Genomic DNA, 23,957 nt, shown 5'->3' on the forward strand with positions numbered 1-23,957 from the left:
CTTCAGACACTGAAAGAGGAAAAGTCATTTGCTTGTTAATATCGTCATCAATCTTCAGTGTGTGTGAATGACTGAACTATGAAAAAAGATTTACACGGATTGCAAATGCAGTCTATAAATGCTTTATTAGTCGCCATGACCAACATAAGCTATAATAAATTCAGACATTCAAAACAATGTCCCAGTTCTCTAAAGGTATATTAATTTGTCAAGTCGGTACTTATAAATAGGATCAATATGAATAGCAGTATATAACATCACCAACAATCTCAGACGTTTGTGGCACAACAAAACTGAACATCTTGATTTGCATTTTATTCATTTGTCTGTAACATCAGTGGCATTATTGTGTTGTTTGTATTTGTTCAGATGATTGTCTATTTCTTGGTGAAAAAACAGCTCACCCAATTGGTTGTGGGAGGCCTCATTTATAACTTTAGACTGCATGCACATTTTAAGTGACTCTGCTGATAAATCATCTGTACAGTTTCTTATGCCACTTATAGAGGAGAGCTCTTGAAGGTGCACGGACGACCATGAGATTGCTGTGCAAGTATTTTCTGTAGAGGTGCAAATCTTCTCTTCCCTGGGTTTTTATGCTCAAGTCAAAACCTCCTTTTGAAAGTGGGGTGGGGGATGGGGAGAAAAAACATGTGAATCAATTAGATGGTACACACAGACGTGAACAATACTAAAATGTATTATACAGTTTGGTATAATACTAAAAAATATCTACATATCAATCAAGTAACAGTGAAAATAACTGTGAACAAACAAAAATAGAAACAATGGCATGAACTACAGCATCATGGTAACTGGTTGACAACTTTAGTAGCTGGTTGATGACTCTCAGTGGTTGAAACCAACCATCCTGTTATTTAATTGATGTTAAATATTATCTATAGGTCCTTAGCAGTTAAACATCAAATCAGATACATTTTTCAAATTATTACCTATGTTTATGAAATCTGACCTATACTGACACGTCATTCCAAATCCAGAATCTTGCCAGAATCCTGTGCTTTTATTGATTACCTGTTAAGACCAAATACAAATAAAATAAATAAAATAAAAATAAGCCAGCATAGAAATGCACAGAACCTGCCAGCCCCGTGGCTTATTTGTGAAATTTTTAATTTATTTATTTTTAAAGAGAAAATTTGTTCTCACCAGTTGATTTTCAATAGGAGGTTTAATACGTCCACCATGGATTACATCTGGGATGGACTGGTTAAACGGTATGGGGTAGAAGACTCGTTTACCTGTAGATTCAACAATAACTGACTGTATCACCACCACCGTGTCAAATTTATTTTAACGAGACACATTTCTCTTCTTTAAGATATGATTCAGACAGGGTTTAATGTGGAACCCTGCTCAGACAACACCACACTATCACTATAACAACAGACATAAAAATACATCAATGTCCAATATCACAAGTATATATTTTATGCAGTTTATAATACATTGCCTTTTCAGGTCCTTACCAGGTTTTGCATTCATACGGCAGGAGTATAGAAACTCTGTAGTAAAGTGGACATCTACATCACAGAAAAAAAGAAGGACATTGCACTTCTTCCAGGCTCGAGCGCCTACATTTAACCCTCTTCCTCTGGAAAACTGCTCATTTAGATGGATTAGAGTGAAGTTCTTGTGCCTCATTGTTCTGTTTGACAGACAAGATTAAAGATCGCAGTAATCTCGTGTACATTTTGTTTGTTTAAATAAAACATTTATATTATACCATATTGTGTATGTGAGTAAATCAGCTTTGCTCAGTGTTTCTGCTACCTCGCAGTGGAGTCTATAATTCGCCTCACTTCACCCAGCTTTTCAGTTCCAAAAAATACCACTGTGAGATGAAGGTTTTCTTCTTGTTCATTGTAAATTTCCCTGCAACAAAAGCAGATGTTAAGCATGACACATTGGGGTAGTGAATCAATCACACTAATTATTTATGTTTTTGGATTACAGTTCTGAATGGTATATTATCTGTCTTAGCACATTAAGTTATAGCATACAAATTTGGAATCAAATTTTCAGTGAAAGCCCACCTGAAATTGTGCATGAATTGTCTAAATATGTCCACCTCTTTGGCCAATGGTACAATTATGTTTATTAGTATTTTCGATGTATCAATGACTTCTTCCTTCACCTTCATCAAAGGTGCAAATGGACGAAAGAACACCAGCCTCCTGAAGTCCAGGGAAGTATTATCTCTGAATGCAAGATTATATAAGGTTCCTTTGTCCCTTTCTGTTCGAAAAAGTCCTAGTACAATGCAAAAGAAAAAGAAATCTAGTTCATTTTCAGTTTGGCCAAAAAACCTCTTTCAAAATGTAAAAAATTAAAAAGTAAGTTAAACTCGAAGGTGATCTCACCCTCTAAGAAATCTTGTGGAGAGTATATCCTACGATACTGAGGATCGTCCCTATCTCGAGGACCGTTAAGGATGTGCAGGGCTGTTTCTAACACCCCACCCAGGTCTTGGCGAAGAGCTCTTTGCACAGGGTGCTGAGTGAGCCCGGTTTCTAGCTGATAGACCCTTTGAAGAGTAAAGCTCTCAAATGGCACAACAGCATATTCATTTGGTAGATTTGTGCCTAGATGGATTTCAGCACGATATAGCTGCCTTTGGAGGAACATCTCAAGCTCCAAGTTGCTCTTCCGCCCCAGTTCCTCCATTTCCAGTGGAGTTGTTTGCTCGAGAGACTGCTGCAGTTGTCTTCTCCTTTCACGGAGAGCCTTTTTCAACTGGAAGATCTGTTTTGCAAGGCTGGTGGTGTAGTGATGGTATAGTTCATCATGCTCTTCCAGCAAGGCCTGATACTTCATGCCATCCTCTGGCCCATTGAACAACGTTTGGTGGTTTTGGTTTCTATGTTGTGTACAGGTGAGGAAGTACAGGAGTGACACGAAACAGAATGTCACTAGAAGCATAAGACGCTTACGGGCCACCATGGCTAGAAACCATCTCTTCAGCATGGCTGTGTAGAGTTTTAGCAGACTACTTTAAGAACTGCAAAACCCTGGATCTCTGCAGTAGAAGACCTTTGTTCATTGGCTCACATTTAATTACTACTCATTCAACACATTTATTAATTAATGTTTATACTTGCGAGTATATTCTGATGTATCTTCAGGATGCCTTATTTAAGGTTGTCTTCAGTCCTTATAAAATGCTTTTAAAGTCCAAAAATTAAAAAGTATAAATTAGATAATATGTAGTGGCATTTATTTTATGTATATATACACACCTTGATTACATAAATAAGCTTATTACCGTGATAAACCATCAGACTACATAGATATTTCTAGTAATGCATCCACTAATACCCATTTAATGTTAGTTAAATTTGTATTTAAAGCTGAACAATAAATACAGCAGTTAGATCAATTTGAACCATGAACCATTTTCAGGGCAATAGTTTGTTGATTCTGAACATAATTCAGTATTCAGTGCCAACAACAACCAGACTATTCACACAACTTTGCCCTGTAGGCTGACAATAATGGAGCAATTGTACTAGTATGTGCAACTCAGACGCATGTATGCACATTCTTGCTATAAACATATTTGTCATTATGGTTAAAGACATAATACTTTATTATGTTTCAGTGGTTATAAGTATTGCCCAGTTTCCTTATCCATTACATGCTAACATGAAACACATTTTTTCCCCCATGTTTGATTATTCAGTCCTATGTAAATGTTTGACGTATTAGGAATGCCTAAACTCCAATATAATTGGAGAATGTGGTGTTAAATATAGAGTATGATCTTCATAACCATAAATCTGTATCAGGAAAATTAAAACTTTGGGGGAGCCAAGCACACATAACTAAGTTTAGACTCTTGGGAAAAGTTTCTCACACAAACACACACACACACATAAATGCATCAGCAATCCAGGCATAACTTTTTACCATGTACTCACCATGCTCTTTCAGTTTTTTAACGACCAGTCTGCACTGGTAGACAGCGCTCATTCCATCTTTACCACTAATCTGACAGGCATATTGCTTGCAGTAGAGCCACGTAAAGTTTTCACGTGTACCTTTCTGCAAACGCGGATTTGAGTTAATTTACTGTGAGGTATCCTTGGGACCTCAGAATTCAGTGCATGCTCTGTTCTGACTTCTACAACCAAACTCCTCCCTCTTAAACCATGAAAGCAGAACTGTTTTGTACATGAACACCAACATGACAGTCATAGCCATGACTATGTTAAAGAAGATACAATTAGGCAACACATACAAAGTAACACAAAGATCAAATTGTAGAAGGTTGGAACTTTGTGAGCTGCATTTTTAAGAAAAGATGACAATAGTATTTCAATGATGTTGTAGACAGACTAACATGTAGTATCCCTAAAAAAAAAGAATTAACCTGTTTGTGCAATGACTTAGTGGTGACATTTTTTACATTCTAGTCTACTTTGTGTCCAAAAAACAGCTCAAAAACTAAATAAAACTTAATGATTATACATTTGTACAAAATCTCCAGTCAGTGAAATTACATGAACAAGGATGTCTTACTTGCAAATGATTTTAATAGAAATAATATTTACAGTTTAAGGGCATATTTTAAACAAAAATAAACATACACCCTTTAGTTAGTAAAACAGGAGGGGAGGGGAAAACCCAGTCAAATTGCAGTTAACGTTCTATCCATAAGGGGGCATGTGGTGTCTTCTTTAACTAAACAACATTTGTTGAAACAACAACATGGTATAGCAGCAGAATACAGACACAGGTCAGCATGACAGTGTGTGTGTCTGCAGACGTAATATCACAAACAACCGTAAACATACCCTTTATGAGCATGAAAGAAACAAACAAACTCTAGACTACTTTAATGTTCCGTTCAATCACTGTATAGTGAAAATTAAAAAAAAAAACAGTGGCAATATAATACTGATCACTATCTGTGGTTGAATTACCAAACACCTCACATCAAACCATGTCATAAACATAGATGTGATAGTCATCATCAAATTTAATAAAATACACAGATGGCTTGGCCTGAACCTGATGAATAACTGTGCCTTTCCTCTGCTTGCCATCCTCTATCACATATTCCACTTGGTTTCCAACAAGGCTCTCAACAACCTCACCCGGTTCTCTAGCTTCAGCAGAGTCATCTGAAAGACAGACAGAAAAGTCACATTGTGCAAAATTCATTTTTAAAAAAGGTCACTGTAACTTTATAACTTGAGCCTAATTTTGCTATTTTACTAACATGGAAACGTGATATTGTGCGTGCACCCATCTCTAAGCAAAAATCACAATAATACCAGACATACATATCTTTCCTTGCCCAATGCCACCGTGTCACTGTCTATAAATATATTGGGTCTTTGGGAAGAAGTGACGCTAGTACATAAAACATGCATGCACAAAGCACACATTAATTAAAGTTTGCATAATGACATCAAAACCTTTAGCAACAAGAAAGGTAATTAGAGTTTGAGCTGAGTGTGAAGTGATTTGGCCTGCTACAACTGTAGTGCAATCAATGGCCATTCACTCACCAGAGTCTGGGAGTATTCGAAGGTCACCATCTTTATAATCTTCAAGAAGCTGGTACATGTACAGAACAGGGTCCTTCTCATAGGTAATGAAAAACCATGTTGGCATGATGGGAGCTCTGGCAAGCACCAACCCCCTCCAGCCATTCTTTGACCCATCATCCATCTCAAACTGGTGCTCCACTGCACGACCCAATATCCTCTCTGCTAGATAGGAATCCCTCATTTGACATGAAGCTTGAACAAGAGATAACATTGCCGTTAATACTCCACTGCAATCATGGTGGTAAGGTCTCTCTAATAATACAAATGACAAAGTAAAATGCTTTGTACTTATAATCACTGCTTCTGCCACCCCATCACATTAAATCATGTTTATACCCACCACCTAGAGTTACTGACTACTTTATTAAGTACAGCAGCACATGTGCTGCAATTAAAAATTAGTCAGGCTGCCTCTACCCTGTTCATCACTGGTGAGTTTGTGAGCCCAAGACTGCTGTTGATGGGAGAGTCTTTGGATGGAACACCATACTCAGCCCAGCAATCATGCTGACATTTGTAAAAACTCCAGCAACACAGTTCTTTCTGATACATTCATGCTAGCACAACATCCACTACCATATCATTTGTGATAATGGTCCACTACTCAAATAATATCTGATCAGCAGAACTGCTGTGGTCAGAAACTAAGGACTGAGAAAATGAGGGATTTCTCAAACAAACTATAATGGCAATAGTTGTGCCACAGTCCCCTACAGAGCTACAGTGCTCCTACAAACTGTTGCTAATTAATCAGTGTTTATAATAAAATGGGTGATAAGCTTATGTTCTCATGTTTTGGTGTGCAAGTTTTTCCAAAATTCTTACCAATTTTGCTAGGTAAAATTTTGAGGCCATGTACTCTCTCATCTTGGAGAATCTCCAGGCCATATACACAGTCAAATCCATCATACTTGATAAGGTAGAGAGAAGGGTTTACTGCAACTTGGTCAAGGACTATCCCTGTCCAATGTGACATAGGACTGTAACAATCTTCTTTCCATTTGTGCTTTATCCTGCAGCCAACAATATTTTGTCTAGGTAGACTAATTGGCCTGCTGAGTCCAACATAACACTTCTGCTTATCCCTAATAAAAAAAAGAAAAAAGAAAAGACAAACTCACATCCATTTTAACTTATGGCATTTCTTTTTAAATTTACAGTGACATTTTTTTTTAGTCTATTGCCCACCATCTTACATAGGTTAATCACAAATTCTCAATGGCTACTCACTTAGGTGAGCCTTTTTTCTTCGTAGTAGGCTTGCTTGCAGACATACTGGTATTTGCTGTAATAGTACAAAGTTTTACTGAAACATTGTTAAAATATGTTCAGCATAGTCCATACATTTCACTTAAACACCCGTGGTGGATTTTGGAGGCGAACTGCGTTTGCAAGCAAAATGATGGACGAATATATAAACTGATGAATAAGGTTTTCATCATTACGAAGCTTTTGGCCAAATTGGCCAGAATTAATGAGGTTACTCACTTCCTCTGGAGCGGTAGGTCTTCCAAAATTAATTCATTTATTCAGAGATGGCAAGTCAGGATTCGAACTTGTTTATCGTGTCTGTCAGCCTGGCGCCTTTAGGAAATCATTAATACATTATCTTTACTTTATTATTACATTATTTCAGAACTCTGAATGAACGCAATGTAATGTAACGCAATGCTTGGACTGCCACCGTCCCACAAAGCTGGTATACAGCCGCCAGCGAGCGAGACGGCGTGGTCAAGCTAAGACTTTTGTCACTTTTTGTCTGAATTTTGTCATTAGAAGGGCAAACTTTGCATACGGAATTGTACAGCTACGTTTTCCGTGTCCAATGCTCAAATCCACTGTCGCAAATAAAGGTGTGCTTACAAAAGATCAGCCGGGAAAAGTCGTCTAAAATACACCCCTCTGTCATTTTTGATTCCCTTCCCATAATTAAATAAAAGGCTGCAAGTTTACTTTCACACTCTTGACTGCAACCAGATATAAATCAACACTTTAAAGGGGTAAAGGGAAAAGTTAACATTCTACCTGCCAACTCACAGGATCGTCTTCGGCGTGAAAACACAAACACGCTGCACCAGTGGGCAGTTAATGCGCCTGCGCGTCTGAACGAGCTGGGAATACACATCTCCGTTTTGCTCATTTCCAGACATACGTCAAACGATTTCTGCATATTGTTGCTTCAAGTCACATATCTATGAACTTTTAAAAATCCAATACTATTGTAATGTTTAAACAATGGGTGCACTGCAGTCACACTAGTTACGTGCAAAGCGGACTACACAAGACATTCGGCCATTTTAAGAGGGCTCCCAAAAGCAAAGGGAATGGAAACATAGAGACTTCCAAACTGCGCAGAGAGTAGGGAAGCCTGGGTATGGTTGTAACGAAGGGAAGGGTATAACAGCATCACTTTTACCAATAAGGGATGACATTAGTATTATGGGATCAGTTTCATGTATGACCACTTCCTTCCTGACTTTTCGAGTTAAACTGCAGAATTTACAGCCAAATCACTGATTTTCAAGTAAGAAAGTAAGTTTAAGGTTTTATGGGTTTCTTAAGACACAGAATATTTTCTCTTAATGGATTTTTTCTTTCTTAAAATAAGTGGAACCTTCCATTATCCCTCAAAACAACATCTGCACTTGATACAGATCCTCATGTACCAAATCCTCATTTACACAAATGAGGATTTGATACATGAGGATCTGTATCAATTGTTGTCTTGGATTTATGAGGGAAGCCAATGCAAGAGCAATAATCTTAGACAGAGATTTTCACTTTTGATTATAGCTAGCAAAAACCCTAAATTGGCTTAAACTTGAAACATAGTAAAAGGCTTATACTCTTTTACAGTGTACTCAGGGAATATGACCAAATGTTGGTAGAATTAATCCTCATCAATCTAGCCTACAATAAAGAAAAAAACAAAAGCCAACTAGGTTTATTGGACATTGTCGTTAACTGACTTTAAGCAATCTGAAATACTGAAGGACGATGTTATATCCCTCGATACCACACTCTGAATACATATCCACAAACGTGCAGAATACGAAGTTTAAGGTGAAAGAAAATCCAGCCACTTTTATTTTGAAAAACTGCCATCAACCACGGAACGGAAGTGCATAGCCTTGGGATGAAAACTTTGCTGCTTTCCAAAGTTGACGATCCGTGTAAAGTTGGGGTCTGTCCACCAATTTGTTTTAAATCAAAGTCTGACGAATCATTCGGTAAATGTTACAAGATGGATTTCTGCATAAGGTTCATGTAGCACAATGTGAGATGAACCAAGGGACCAACGGCAACATGCTGATCAAAACAGTAAGTTAGTCGGTTAGCCTATTTGCTAAACTAATCGCCACCGTAGCTGCACTTGCGAGCTAACCTGCACTACAGCCCTGCATGTAAACACTTTGCCGCCACAATTAAACTGTACACGTAACAATAATAGGCAGCCATCTGCATGTATTGAATGGTTATGACAAGATTGTGATTTTAAGATGACCTTCACCCTTGTTAAGTAGGCAGCAATTTTAACTTATTAGCTATTAGCTTATTAGCATAAATCAAGCTCATTTAGTCGACGGCGGGTTTCTAGCAATCTAAGTACGAGCTAAGTATGGCCATTTATCCGTCTAGATGTCCATCCATCTGGCTAGGTTGTGGTTATATTGGCCAGCTAGCTATTAAACAGTCGAGTACAGCTTTTTTAATAAGCAAGTTGTAGTTATCACAGCCGTTAGGTCAACCTAAGCAAGTGTCTGATTGTCTATCTGACGTTAATTAACCAGCGGCAAATGTAAGTCTGTTTTCTAGTTATAGTGGTCAGAGATGAGCAACTGCATTAGCTAGCATAGCTAGGCTAACTTGGGGAAGAACTAGTCTGTTTTTTAGTTATAGTGGTCAGAGATGAGCAACTGCATTAGCTAGCATAGCTAGGTTAACTTGGGGAAGAACTACTGCACACATTTCTGTCTATTTAACTGTTAAATGCGTTAATGCGACTATGCGGAGCTTTGTCTTACAGGACTGGAGTACAATCCATGTGACCTTAAATCTAGTAGCTAGCTATTCAGCTGCCTTAGCTGTCATGTGAGTTGCCACATGATAAAGCTGATTAGTGGCAAAATATTTCCTACATTTTATTTAAGATTATCGGTTAGGATGTGAGCTAGGCGGGTTCAGGAAGGCCTTCATCCAAAGTGCGCAAGGACCCTAGCAACTTGAACAAACAAGCTGATAAATACAGAACATTTCTCTTGTTAGATTCTTAAGCCTAAACTTGTTTTGGAAGAGCTTCAAAAGTTAGTGAATATAGATTAGGATTTTTGTTGTTGTTGTAAAGTACTATAAATATTGTGAATTATGAACTGGGGCAATGCAGACCTATTGTTCATGATTTAAAATATGATGTTTTTTGTTTTTGTTTCTGCAGTGCAGTAATGGTCGTGCAAAAGTGACCCATGCAGTCGTGGTCATTTTCTTGGAATTCTTTGCCTGGGGCCTTCTTACAGCACCAATGCTTACTGTATGTAATGCTCCAGATAGGGCTATGTATTACTTTGTGTTTGTATTTAATGTAATAGGTTGTGTTTGAAGTTATTTGTGGGTGTGTGTATATATGTATGTATATGTACCGTGATATAGTAATGAAAGATGCTGACATGACTTGCACAACTGACTCCAGTACAATCAATGAATTGACTTCTAAGTGCAACACTGATTAAGATTACATTTCATAATTGCCAGCTGTGGCAACCTATTAGGTACAACTATAGAGTAGGTGGCTAGAAACTAAAGCAGAGGACAGTTTGACTGTTATTTTGTGAGTAAATTGGATGACAACAAAAGGAAGATGCCAGTCTTTAATAGTACCTTCAGTGCATGTGTAAATACTGTTAATTCAGACATTTGCAAATGCAGCAAAATTATTAGCTGAGCAAGTCCACATTTAGATGCACTGCCCATATTTTCCTCAAAGGCCATGCTTTCTATGTGGCTAGGCTTGTGCGTATGGATTATTTTTCTGAGCAATACAAAGACACCATTATTTAAGTAACTGGACAGTGAACACATCCTTTGCTGTATTGGTGCTGTACTTGAGTACACTATATTTGAAATGGAGCAGTTACAATGAAGTTAAAGTCGAGATTTTAAGATTTTATTTGAGGGTATGTACCTGCTGTGTTAACATATAAGTGTAAGACTGCTTGTACATATTCTGTGAACCGTTTGAGAATAACAGTACTTTTTATGCATAGCCCTCACCTCATCCCTATTCCTGGGGGCCACAAGTAATTGAACAGATTCATATAATCTTTAATTAAATTGTCATGTTTAGTGCTTAGTTCCATCTTATCTGCAGTTGATGAAGTCTGCAACACCACAGGCTAACTGGCTATTAGATACACTAGGTGTTTTTTTGCTGGTAATGCTATACCGGGCCAGTAATGCAGTCATATTCAGTTTGTTTTTTGACTTCAGTTTTTTGTTTCCAAATACAGCAGGATTTTTATGGAATTTTTAGCCAACTGTAACCTGACTTCCTGTTCTTGAATCATAACCTCAGGTTTCACCCTTATGTATTCTGTTCTATTTATGATAAACTAGGTTTTTTTTCTGAGGGACTAAAAGTTATCACCTTTTTGATCTTATGTAATCTTGTCTGTTTTCTTGCGTTCGTTAAGATCAGAAGTGCTTTTGTGTGTCTTATAAATGTACCAAACATATTTTGGTTGTGATTCTGGTTTATTTTGACTTTTCCAGCTCATGATGGCATCGCTATTTCTTTGCTTCTTATGTTGAAACAGTTTTACAAGCTCCATATGTAAATGTCACACCTACACTCCCTAGACCTTTTTGATGACCTTGTTGTGCATGACCAATTGGATGCACTAATCCAGCTGGCCAAGAATCAACTAAGAAACTAACTGTGCAGTTTCTTATGGCCCTTAAATAGACAGGAATGTTTATTAAAAAAAAGGGCTCTGATTCCTGTATGGATCACCAAATGATTTAAAGAACCTCACGTTAAAGCTGAAAATAGTCTCTAAGTGTCACTGTTTCATTTCAAGTATAAAGCCAAAGTAACACAACTGAGGCCTCTGTCCAATTACTTATGCACTGCACCAATTTTTTTTTTAAATTATTATTATTTTTTTGATTTCAAACTACTACAGTAATGTCACAAAGATGTGGATTAGACCTACCTAACTGTATGGTAGCCTTTTATGTACACTATAAACTGCTGCACTTAAACTGTGCTTGAGTGTTTGCTTTACATAGCATTTCTTTGATCAAGATACTCAATAATTCTGAATGTTACTGTAGTGTGTTCCACATGTAGCCTGTGCAAAGTGAAGTATCTCTAGCTATAATAGCACCAATGAGTAATAGCTGCAGTGACGATAGCTTCAATTTTCACTTACATAGTTCCTTACATAGTCTGACTTACAGCATTTATCCTATTTTTTCTGACATATGCAGTCTCATTTTCTATTTTCTGCCTCTTTACTAGTTTGACCACAGCGACAGTATGTTGTAGTGTGATCACAATGTAATGTGCCTGTTTGAATTTCTTGTAGAAGGCTTAACTCTGCTTTGTCCTCAGGTGCTACATGAAACATTTCCACACCATACATTTCTTGTGAATGGGCTTATTCAAGGAGTTAAGGTGAATAACCTGTTAGTGTTTTCTTTCCCATTAATATTTGACCTTTTATTTATTTATTTGCTTTTTGCATATTAATGGTTGAGCTAGGGGTGCTGTTACAGGCTGTTCAGTCAAGTGTGTTTGCGCATTAATAGTTTTCATGTTTGTGTTTTAATGATGAATCAACATTCTAGCATTTTCAGCGTTGTTGTTGTTTGTTTTTTTTACCGGCAACATCTAATATATTTTTCCATTGCAGGGTTTGCTGTCATTTCTGAGTGCCCCTCTTATTGGTGCTTTGTCAGATGTTTGGGGCAGAAAGTCCTTCCTACTGCTGACGGTGTTCTTCACCTGTGCGCCCATCCCCCTGATGAGGATAAGTCCATGGTAGTGTCTAGCTAGGCCTACCCTGTGCTCTTTGTCATCCTTTAACAGTGTCTGCTGCTTGCTACAAGAGTAAACTTGACTGTTGTAAACGGTCAGAGAGAAAATCAATGAAGTGTTTATACAGGCTTACTTGATATTTAGCATAGTAGTTCTAAATCATAGCGAGGAAAGTTCTAGGATGTGTTCTAAAGTCATGTTTTCTTTATTCCTGTATTCCACTCTAGGTGGTATTTTGCCCTTATTTCAGTATCTGGACTCTTCTCGGTTACATTCTCTGTCATATTTGCATATGTAGCGGACATTACAGAAGAGCGTGAAAGAAGCACAGCCTATGGATTGGTAAGAAAATTAGCTGAAATTATACATGCCTTAATAATAGTTACTTAAAGGTCTAACAGAGTGCAGGCATGCATGGAAGAGGTAAAGTTTCCGTATGCGATGAACTGTGTGTTTTATACTGTGACATCAGTCCTAATCATTCTATTGGGGTGTTTTGTGATAACAGATTGGCTGTGCATTATTTTGTACTTGCACACTGCTACAGAGGCAAAGAACTACATTAATATAAATCATGATTTGGAGTGGATTAAATGTCTTCACAAATGTTAACAAATTAAAATTAAGAGTAGTCAAACAGCTAAGCATTGCACTAAATTATTTGTATTCTTGCCATCGCTTTTGCACAGCACAAACGTCAGCACAGGCGTTTTGCTATGAGTGGTCACAGTCCATAATACTGATGTTACTAAAGAAAATATGCCACAGCTCGTACACTGGCAATACAGACTGGGGTTTGTTTGTTTTTTTGGTTTGTTTTTCTGACAATTAACAACTGTGTATTCTCAGGTATCAGCAACTTTTGCTGCAAGTTTGGTTACAAGTCCTGCCATTGGAGCTTATCTCTCTGCCACGTACGGAGACAGTCTGGTGGTATTGGTAGCCACCATCATCGCTGTAGCTGATATTCTTTTTATACTCCTGATTGTGCCAGAGTCTCTCCCAGACAAAATGAGACTGTCGTCATGGGGGTTTCCCATTTCTTGGGAGCAAGCTGACCCCTTTGCCGTGAGTTATATATTTTGTATATCTCTAGAAATGTTATCTGTCACATGTTAAGAGCCACAGGACTCCAAATGCATTGCTCCTATCCTCTTTCTTTTAACAGTCTCTGAAGAAAGTGGGTAAAGACACCACAGTGCTTCTGATATGTGTCACAGTGTTTCTGTCATACCTACCAGAGGCTGGACAATACTCCAGCTTTTTCCTGTACCTAAGACAGGTAAGTAGAATGTACAGAATTCAGAGGAATTTACACAAAAAGTACAGCCAAGGTGTTTTAGATAAATCACTTTTTTTAGAATCCTCTTAAAACGTTTTATGAATTTTAAAACTGTTTGCATTTTCAGGTTATTAAGTTCTCATCAGAAGCAATTGCAGCATTTATAGCGATGGTTGGAATACTGTCCATTGTTGCACAGGTACCTTTTTGATTCTAACTGGGAAAAGTAAACTGGCAGTGCATTAGAATGAAAAACAACATCTAAGAGCCTAGAGATGGAGCTTGTTGTCTCATGCTGTGGTAACAGACATATCTTAAAGATGTATCATTTTCAAGCCAATGCTCTGCCCTTTGTGTTATCTTTTTCATGTTATTGAATCAATATTTGCTTGAAGCATTACAGTTCTTAAGTTGTCTAGGAGTCAGGATTACAATTGAGGTGAACTGATTTTAATGTGTATAGTGCATTTATGAAGCTCAAAGCTGCTGCGTTTATTTCTTAGATGGGTAAGCTCATTGGGCCTCATGTAAAAGCTACTCATATGAACAAATCCATTTTTAAATTGCTCATACAGCTTGTGTTTAGAAATTTATATTGGGCACAAACAAAACCTAAGAGTGCTCCAGACCTGTCATAGAAGACATCCACAGCCTTTATTTAAAGAAAATACTATGCATGTTTGGATTGTATTTATTATAGCTATGTGTTTCATTAGCTAGAAAATTTGATTTTGAATATAAGCTTGGCATATTTAGATTATCCTGTTTGACACTAGTTTTTAACCATTTTACTTTACTGTTTCCTATTGTAATTTGTATTGGCAAAATAGCTGTTAATCTGATTGGGAAAGGCCTGATGTGCTATACCGATGTCCACTGTCTTTATATACATGGACATTAATCTTCAATTAAAATTGAATTACATCATTTAACTGTTCATGATGTTGATGAAAGCTGTTGTCCAGTGCAACATCACCCATCATGACCATATATTCTCTTGTCCCTATTCCTCATGAGCTCCTCCTGTTTGTCATGCAATACATATCTTACTATTGTAAGATAATGTTTAAGATAAGAATATGAAAATGTTTTTGCATGAGCTTCAGTGTATGTTGTTTTGCAGTTTTTTATAGACTGTATTAGGCATTCATTACAAAAAAAAAAATTACTTTGTGCTTGTCAGTTGGTGCGTGTACAGAAACAAATTAAACTGTTCATGATGAGTACTAGAAGTCTTCCTGAACTGCAAAGCAACTACTACAAATATTTTGGTTAAATTTTAACTGTTGATCAAAGCAAATGGAATAGGAAAACTATCAACCTGGAATACTGCCGAGTAGCAAAAGGCTGTCTATAGCCTTTTTTGTCCTAGAAGACCTAGGACTTGAATGTTATGACACAGTGATCAATCAGCTGAATTAATTACTTAGTGATTACAAAAACCTGGACCAGGTTTGCATTCAAGGTCCTAGACTGAGTGTTAAGGGTCTATAGAGTAAGATTCATATATACTGTGGAGCTTACTGTGAATCATTGCTTTAATTCCCTTAAAAGTTTGACAGTGGAATGCAAAGGAATATAAACTTTACACTTGTGATGTTAGAGTAGGTGTGCTTGATCAAATGAGCCTCTCATCTGGACATACCCAGTGTATTGGATTTAAAAATTAAACAACAGTCTAAAGTGCTACTCAGTTATCAACTAAGCAATCTTTAACTTCATAGGGAATGTTTCATTTCAAATGTAGAGCACTGTAGTACAAAACCAGAACAAAACATTGTTCCTTGTTCATTTATATTATGCTGCACTTTGTATCTGTCTGTCTGTGTATCTGTTAATTAAGGACACTCTGATCACTGACTCCATATAATCAGCATCGATGCTTGTTAAAAAAAAAATTATTTATGCTAGCTTTAATCTCGCTTATATGATCCTTCACAAGTGACTTCCTTCATCAGAATGAATTTTTACTGCCTGGCAAAATCCCCTTCTGTCCATATGTCCATATTTTTTTCTGTCCATATTTTTAGGCTGTACAGTAATGTTAGACTGAATGTAGACTTAGCACTGTCTAAAGATTCAGGCCACAGCTGAACAATCATGTAATCATTGCATATAGCACATTTTTTATTTTGACTGATTGCAGCCAAATGAGTGGAGCATCCTGTCTGTCTGTGTGTGTGTCAGTCTGTCTGTCTGTTTGTTTGTTTTGTGCATCTTATTTATTATACAATTGTAATCCAGAAGTTTGCTATAACAGTTCAACCACTGTCTTACTTTCAGACCTTACTCCTAAGTGTACTAATGAGGAAGATTGGAAATAAGAATACCGTATTATTGGGACTTGGCTTTCAGCTGTTCCAGCTGGCCTGGTATGGCTTCGGGTCAGAGCCATGGTATGTTTGTTTCTTGAGAGATGGAATTCTGCATAAAGTGCATGTTTTAAGAAGCGATGTAAAACTTCATTCATTTATCCAAAAGACTTGTTTGCTTGACTCTGTTGGTTTAAAATAACCACAACATTTCTGTAACATATGATTGCAGGATGATGTGGGCAGCCGGCACAGTGGCTGCCATGTCCAGTATCACCTTCCCAGCAGTGAGTGCCCTGGTGTCACACTGCACAGATCATGACCAGCAAGGTAAGACCACGCCAGGGCTATAACAACTAGGGCATTAAAAGGTCACAAGAGCTCACATCATACCATTACAGTCGTCATTAGTTTCTGTATCGATGCACAAAAGAGTCCTTTTGCAGATAATGAGGGCTTTGTTTTGTGTCTTGTGTCTGTCTGCTGGGCTTTTTTTGGGTGGGGGGTTTGTCTCATTCAGGCATTAAAACATTGTAAGTAAAGCTAATTTGAAAAAAAAGAAAGAAAACAAAAAATACATTAATTGGTGATACCAAAAGGCACAGCTCTTACATTCTAACTGAAGGACAAAAAACTGTGCTAGACATTAGAGTGAGTAATGAAACAGCTTTAATTTTCTGTAAAAAATATATTTTTTTAGTTTAATAGAATTATTTTTCTGGAGAATAGCATAGATCATGAATGAAAACTTATGTCACCATGGATACTGTGCGACTGTTCAGTTGTAGTCTGAATTTTTAGAAAGTCTGGACTTTTAGACAACCATTGAAGACTATAATATGGTATCTCTGACAATTGTAATGGTGTCACTAATGCAGGTGCAGTGCAAGGAATGGTAACAGGCATTAGAGGTCTGTGCAATGGGCTTGGACCAGCTCTTTTTGGATTTATATTCTTTCTCTTCAATGTCGAACTGATCGACTTGAACCCAGTGGAAAATGGCGCAGCATCAGCTGTCATGGATGAGGTATGTGCTAATCATGGAATTTACTAGTGATAAATTGCACAGGTATACTTCAAATATACATAGTAGAAATATGTGTGTATGTGCATAGATGTTAGATAAGAATAGGATGTTATTCTTGGTCTTCAAAGCGATAATAAAATGAGTTGCTGTCACTTCGTTTGTGTATTGCGGACCATTTATGTGAAAGGCTGTGGATGATCTCCAGGCCCTTGTCTTTCAGAAGTCAGTAATCCCGGGCCCTCCCTTTCTGTTTGGAGCCTGTACCGTTCTTTTGGCTCTGTTGGTAGCCTACTTCATCCCAGAACACGACAGCCTGGCTGCAAAAACCTGCAGTGCGCAGGCCATAACGGTACCAGACAATGGAACCCAGTTGAATAGTTCCGCTCCTGGCAGCGATGAGGACAATGAGCCCTTACTGCAGGACAGCAGCATGTAGCCAACAAGTTCTGCCTGCAGCCTCAGTTTCCTTGGAGCACATAGGAAATGCAGTTTGTTTCCTCTCTATATTGTAATTTGGAAAAATTTGGACTAAACCTCTCATTTTATTTTGTTATATATAATATATTGCTCCCAGCACTGTTTTTTTTAAATCATGAGTTTTAACATGGAAGTTTTTTTTTTGCCAGCTGAGATGAACAAAGTTGTTACATGTTATGTTCTTTTTGGAGAATGTCCCTTTGCTATACTTTTGCAAAGTCAATGTATTTGTATTTTCTTTAGTACACTCTGTGGAATGTATTTTGTTCAATGAATTACAGTTAACAGGCATCATACCACAGTCCTCTACTGAAGGACTTAGAATTACAGTCAACAGGTATCAATACCTCAGTTCTCTATTAAAGAAGAACTGAAAGACAATCTATATGGGCTGAAAACCTTAATGGGCTGAACATTCTTAATATAGTGAGCAGCTTTGTATTAACTAAGAAGCTAACTAAATCTCTAATAACCCTTTTAGATATGGTATACAAACAGAGCAACTTGTGGTCATGCACAAAATGGTGTCAGCTTTGACAGCAATATAATCGTCTTGAGACAAACGTATGCAAACTGTACAAAATATATTGCATAACAGTCACAATCATGGCTTAAATTGTCAATTTCAAGATCATGTATGTATATGTAAGGGGACATTAAGTTTGTAAATCCTGTTTGTAATCACACCTTCCACAAAGACTGCTACCTCAAGCTGTAACATTGAGCATGGCTTAACCTTGCCTAAATTTAAAAAGTGTTATTTATTAGCTTGATAAAATGCCCATTGTCATTTTACTTTACCTTATTGTGCTTTCCAAATTCAACAACTTTTTCCTGATCTGCTTAAAAAAATAACCCGCTCTAGACATTCCTGATCAAATATTCCATTTTGATCTGTGCAATACTGTGCCACGTGCTGCTCCTTACACAAAAGTGTCAACAATCGCTATTGGTTAAATGTCGAATTCCATATCTGGTTAGATTTAATAAAATGTCCAAAAAATCCCTTTCATAAGAGACAGGATTGCATGGGCACTGCTTGTTATGGAGGATGTCAGTGACTCAAATTAAGTAGTGTTTACTTTTTTCTCTCATGATTTTCACTTATGGTTTGTTAGGTGAGCTTTGTTAGGTGTATAGGCATCATTTACAAAATATGGAATTTATAGCAATTTTATGGAAGTACTATTCTATATGTGTAATTATAAATATACAGTGTGCTGGAATGTCTTGACTACTGCACATTTCAGATTCTATTTGCAAGAAACCACAGTACAAAATATAGTTGTAACTATTTTTATTGAGGCAATCAAGAACTATCCCAGTAGGTATATTTATATGTTTATATACTTATATTTTAGGCAAAACATTCTCTTTTTTTCTTTTTTCTTTTTTTTTTATAAATACTGAGGCATTGTGCCATGTTTACCCTATATGCAGAATTCTTATATGACTCCTAGAAATTGTTTGCAGTGCTTCCTGGTATTGCTGTCAGTGCATATGATATTCCCAAAGTATGTTTTCTGCACAACATGACATTTGTTCAGTGTGCCTGTTGACCCATTAATTGCTCGTGTAAGTAAAACACCAAGTTCTTGTAGTCAGTTATCTGTTCTTGTTGAATTATAAAGCTTTATTATTTGTGGGGTCAGTCATTTACATACATGATCTCTGCTTGTATGGAAATGATGTTTTTGAGCTAAAAAAGACAACGAAAAGATAACAGCAAAGTACCCTATTCAACTTCTTAGATGTTCTAAGAGCAATGAAGAAGAAATGCACTCTTACAAAGTTCCCAGTAATTCACTGAAATCAAATCGGTTAAGCATTTGGTCACGTCAATACACTGAACCTAGAAACTGTGGTCATATTCTACATTGCATCTTGTGCAATATGCTACCCGTTCCATCAACCAACGATAAAACATGCACGCACACATACGTGTAAATTGCATCTGCTACCTTTTTTAGTACAAATTTACAAAAAAAAAAGAGTGCAATGTTTTTTTTTTCTTTAGGATTATTCTGTAAAGGATAAATAGACTGACAGGAGGAAGCTTTCTATTCAGACACTATATTTTACACATCTAGGAAATTGGATAGAAGATTGAGATGACACTTGCATTTAAAGTTTTTCACTGATGGTTTCATCCTTATTGCTGGCTGAATTCTGAGTTGGCTCTCTTCAGGTAATTAAAGAAGGCAACTGAAGGACACTTTGGTAGTGTATGTTGGTGCTGTATCTAAAAAAAAATAAATAAATTTAACATTGTTAGTTTGTGGTGCAACATTTTCTGCAACAGATTAATTTTATAGCAAGCACATGCAGGTAAACAGTTATTTGAAATATGTAAGACTAAAATTTGAGGTACTCATTGATTAATGCCTTGCATCAAGCTTAGATGTTTTTACTTATATTTGCATTGCCCTGTGGCATAAACTGACTTTTCCTAATTGGAAGGTATTAGTATTTCAGCATTTGCTGATGGCAGATGTTTAGGTGATGCTGCTATGTAGTTTATTTGTCATCACTTGTCATCAGTCATACATTGTTTTGCATGAAGCCGAGTGTTTTTAGAGTTGTATAGAGAGAACTGTATTATCACAATGTAGGGAGAGAGCACGCTGTATATTCACAAAAATAGTATAGAAACATTGTGGAATATTTCCTGCATTTCCATCCCTAGTGCCCATGAGTTCTAATTTTAGCTTCTGAAAGAACAATATTTCAGAAGTTCATTTGTTTAATTGTTCTTTAGAAATATGAACTTTAAGTTATATATATTTTTAGAAATATATTAGAATTTAATGACCTACATCATGCATAATTGCCTTAATAATTTCTAGAAATTTTTTGGAACTTACCTCTGTCTTTGAGTGTCTCGATATAGGTTTGCATAAACTCCTTCTCATGTTCATCCTGCTGAATACTTTCATCTTTGTCCTCAGAGTCATTCATGGTTACTGGATTATCAAATAATTTGATAAATCTGGAAACGGTGTAATAATTAAGTATTGTTCTTGAAAGTTGTTAAGTTTGTATTTTAACACTAATATTAGTTTCAAGTGTGGGTATGTCAGAAGTCAGTTTTAGCATGGACCTTCTTGTGTGTGCATGTGCACTGATGAATTAGGAAACTGCAGCACATTCATACTTACTTGATTTTAGGATCGTCGCTGATTCTGGAAGGAATACAGGTTAGATCATCTCCACTGACAACAAGCATCTTGAGTGTAACGATATTCATCATCGACATTGGTAAGTACTTCAGTTTGTTCTTGTGTAGGAACAGAGTCTGTAACTTTTCCAATCTAAAAATACATTTAAATAATGAAGCATTGTACAGAGTGTGAACATGCAGGGCCTTATAAACAGGTTAGAAGGAAAAACAAGTCCAAGACGTTTATTGAGGGAGGCTTTTGAAAAAAATTACCGGTCAATATCCTCTGGCAAATCCAGCAGTCTGTTATTACTGATGTCCAACCACTGAAGGCTTATCATTCGAAGTACACAGATTGGAATGCTGCCTAATTTGTTTTCCGCTACATCTAGATGTGTAATTTTTTTTAGGTTGCTCAACTGAAATAAAGTGCAGTTATATCAAATTTAATAACAAATGCAATGCTTTATAATGCAAAAAACTTATGCTATATTCAAGTTAAATCTATTACCTCAAAGGGCAGTTCACTGAGATCGAAATTTGCTGCCATTTCCAGTTTCTCCAAATTTTCACATTCCCCAAGTTCAGGGGGAATTCTTGATAGCTTATTATAATTTACATTCAGTTTCTTCAGGTTAGCTAGTTTTCCTAAATATGACAAATTATCTTTTTAAAATAAATTCATCAATTAAAATTAATAAATTCAATTTAAATTAAACCTAACTGAAATGAAACATCAATTCAACAGGTAAATTAATGGTTAAACATAGTATTTGTGTAAAGTAATAAACTATACTATAATATTGCCGACCTATCTCAGCTGGAAGCACTGTGAGTCCATTTTTAGGTATATCCAGGACACACAAATCCACAAACTCTTCAATGTAGGTAGGAAGTTTTTGGATTTTTGTTCCATAAATATGCCATTCTCGAAGATAAGTCATATCCTGAAGATCTTCTGGTAGTTTCTGAAACTCAGGTAAAATCAGATATTTGTATTCACCAGAATAATTTTACATATTGTTAACTTAAATCGTAAAAATAAGCAAGCCAAACTTACCCTCCATTTATCTCCACACAGCTCAAAAATGAATTTTTTGTCTTCACTGTCAAGGTCTGAATTAAAATGAAAAGCTTATATGAAGGTTCTTGGCACTCCTTTCACAGAATGCAAGTAAAGAAAAGAACCTAATTAAATATGGATAGCTGGTAGATGGCTAGAGAAGACACATCCCATTATTTAAGGCAAAAAATTGTGTGAACAAAGTACTTGGGGTCACCCCGAGCCCAGTACTATTCTATATATAATGACGGAACTATTCCTGAAATGTTCAGTAGCCATTGATAAAAGCCAATGTTTGCATGGAATAAAATTTATTTCTGTGCGTTTAAACTAAATCATGTTTATGATTAGTGCAATAGTACCTCCTGTTGCAATTTTCAATCAAGTTTTCAAGCAATTTTCATGCACAGGTTTACCAAAGTAAACATACTTGTGTCAACTATGGGAAGAATGTCCATTTCTGCTAAGGCTGATCTCTCCAAATAGCACTGGAGTGCAGTGACTTCTTTGCTCTTCAGTTTTCTGCATTTTATGCGATACTGCCATTGTTCATTTATCCTAAGAACCGGCAGCATGTTACAGGGTTTGTGTCAGAAAAGCCTGACTTAACGTTCTTAAACCAGGCCTAAATTTGATGAGTTCAGGCTGTACACTTGTGGGAAAAAACATCACATTAGAATTACAGAGTTATAGGAAAAAAAAAAAACCTTTTAAAGGGAGTACGTAAACAAAGTAAGCAGTGTGTTGCACAAATCCATTCTGATCTGATGTCAGGAGTAACAGATTTATATACAGTCTTACATGCTAATAAAGTAAACTAATGAATGTCAATCTTTCCTTCTTACTTGGCTAAAGCACTTTTGGTGATTCTTTCCTGCTCTCTCTTCTGCCGCTGCTTGTGCTTCCTCACCCGACCTTCCCACAGCTCTCGTAACAGTGAGAGGTCAAACACGGGAATGTCAGTACCAGGCCTCATGACACTGCCTGTTTCTAACAATAAAAAAGCCTTATAGCCACATTCCAACAAAGCAAGTCTCCAATAGACTTTAAAATATTTAAAGATACCATGTTCCTGGTCACTTAGTCAATACGGCATTTCCTTTGTAAACCTATCAATGTGCAATAATACAACAGCATTGCCTAACTGAGAAGATAAAAGGAAAATTATAATTATACCTTGCTGTTGTAATTACCAGAGATGTACTTAACCTACAATTCTGTTTCAAGATTGCATTATCTTACCTGTGGTATGATTATTTTGTGGTTCTTCCTAGCTTCAGATACTTGTTTACAAGAGCTAGTCACAATCCATGAGTCATCTCTATTTAGTGTGTCTGAGCAGGGGGTTATTTTTACATCAGGGGATGCAATTCCACTCAGATGTGTCACATGTCAGCAACCTTACACATACTAGCTTCCTGAGTAACTCTAACATATAGTATTTTGAGTGAACAATGCAAGCAAGCAATATTTATGAGCAGTTACGCATGGTTATTTGTGTTAATATTAAAATCTAATATCAGTTGTGTGTCTGATATCATTTGTATATGAACAGAAATATTCTTTTTACAGTATCTAATACAGCAGTTTTGCGTAACGTATTTTGGTAATACTTTACTGAAGGGACTGTTTAGAACGCTACATGACACACAAGCCCTTGTGACAACTGACTTACATAAACATGTATAAATTCTAATCTAACAAAAAGTTAAAACTTTATGTTCAGAAATACTGTGGGAATAAATAAAGGTATGCTGAAAATGTATCAGATATGGAAATAACTGCCCTTAAATAGAAAGGTTTTGTCACTGTACATTTTACCATTCAACTTGAAATGCTATATTTGGTGAACAAGGATAACTACTCAGTGAATGGTTTAAGCAAAAAACTGATGTCTGATGAACAAATCGGGGGTAGGAACAATGTTCTGGATTTCACCAGAAAAAAAACAAAAAAACAAACTTGCTTGTCGCCACTTGATAATAACAACTATGTACAATGTGAAGTAAACCGCAATTTCC

The 23,957-nt window shown here is 36.6% G+C and overlaps 2 protein-coding genes and 1 pseudogene across 5 annotated transcripts; 1 reads left to right on the forward strand and 2 right to left on the reverse strand.

The window, feature by feature from the left end:
- Window positions 1–106: 106 nt before the first annotated feature.
- LOC113571060 lies at window positions 107–7,880 on the reverse strand (annotated as a pseudogene).
- An 835-nt stretch (window positions 7,881–8,715) lies between these two features.
- On the forward strand, window positions 8,716–19,313 carry mfsd14bb (major facilitator superfamily domain containing 14Bb). Of its 3 annotated transcripts, none has more exons than XM_026999753.2 (12): window positions 8,716–8,900; window positions 10,015–10,107; window positions 12,190–12,252; window positions 12,491–12,618; window positions 12,843–12,957; window positions 13,465–13,683; window positions 13,784–13,897; window positions 14,025–14,096; window positions 16,181–16,293; window positions 16,442–16,539; window positions 17,088–17,236; window positions 17,457–19,313. In XM_026999753.2, exons 1-12 carry the CDS (start codon window positions 8,814–8,816, stop codon window positions 17,670–17,672), a joined length of 1,467 nt encoding a protein of 488 aa, XP_026855554.1. In that variant the 5' UTR covers window positions 8,716–8,813; the 3' UTR covers window positions 17,673–19,313. The 3 variants fall into 3 exon arrangements, with proteins under 3 accessions (XP_026855554.1, XP_026855555.1, XP_026855556.1); XM_026999754.2 differs by having other exon boundaries at window positions 17,460–19,313; XM_026999755.2 differs by lacking the exon at window positions 10,015–10,107.
- On the reverse strand, window positions 19,089–23,283 carry lrrc2 (leucine rich repeat containing 2). Of its 2 annotated transcripts, none has more exons than XM_026999756.2 (10): window positions 23,179–23,283; window positions 22,782–22,926; window positions 22,367–22,494; window positions 21,934–21,989; window positions 21,685–21,841; window positions 21,385–21,521; window positions 21,147–21,292; window positions 20,872–21,024; window positions 20,578–20,702; window positions 19,089–19,955 (listed from the first exon to the last, which is right to left on the reverse strand). In XM_026999756.2, the coding sequence occupies exons 2-10, from the start codon at window positions 22,910–22,912 to the stop codon at window positions 19,906–19,908; spliced, it is 1,083 nt and encodes a 360-aa protein (XP_026855557.1). In that variant the 5' UTR covers window positions 22,913–22,926; window positions 23,179–23,283; the 3' UTR covers window positions 19,089–19,905. The 2 variants fall into 2 exon arrangements, with proteins under 2 accessions (XP_026855557.1, XP_026855558.1); XM_026999757.2 differs by having other exon boundaries at window positions 22,782–22,920; window positions 23,179–23,273.
- Between the last annotated feature and the right edge of the window lie 674 nt (window positions 23,284–23,957).

The sequence above is a fragment of the Electrophorus electricus genome, chromosome 23, assembly GCF_013358815.1.
Source record: "Electrophorus electricus isolate fEleEle1 chromosome 23, fEleEle1.pri, whole genome shotgun sequence".
NCBI lineage: Eukaryota > Metazoa > Chordata > Actinopteri > Gymnotiformes > Gymnotidae > Electrophorus > Electrophorus electricus.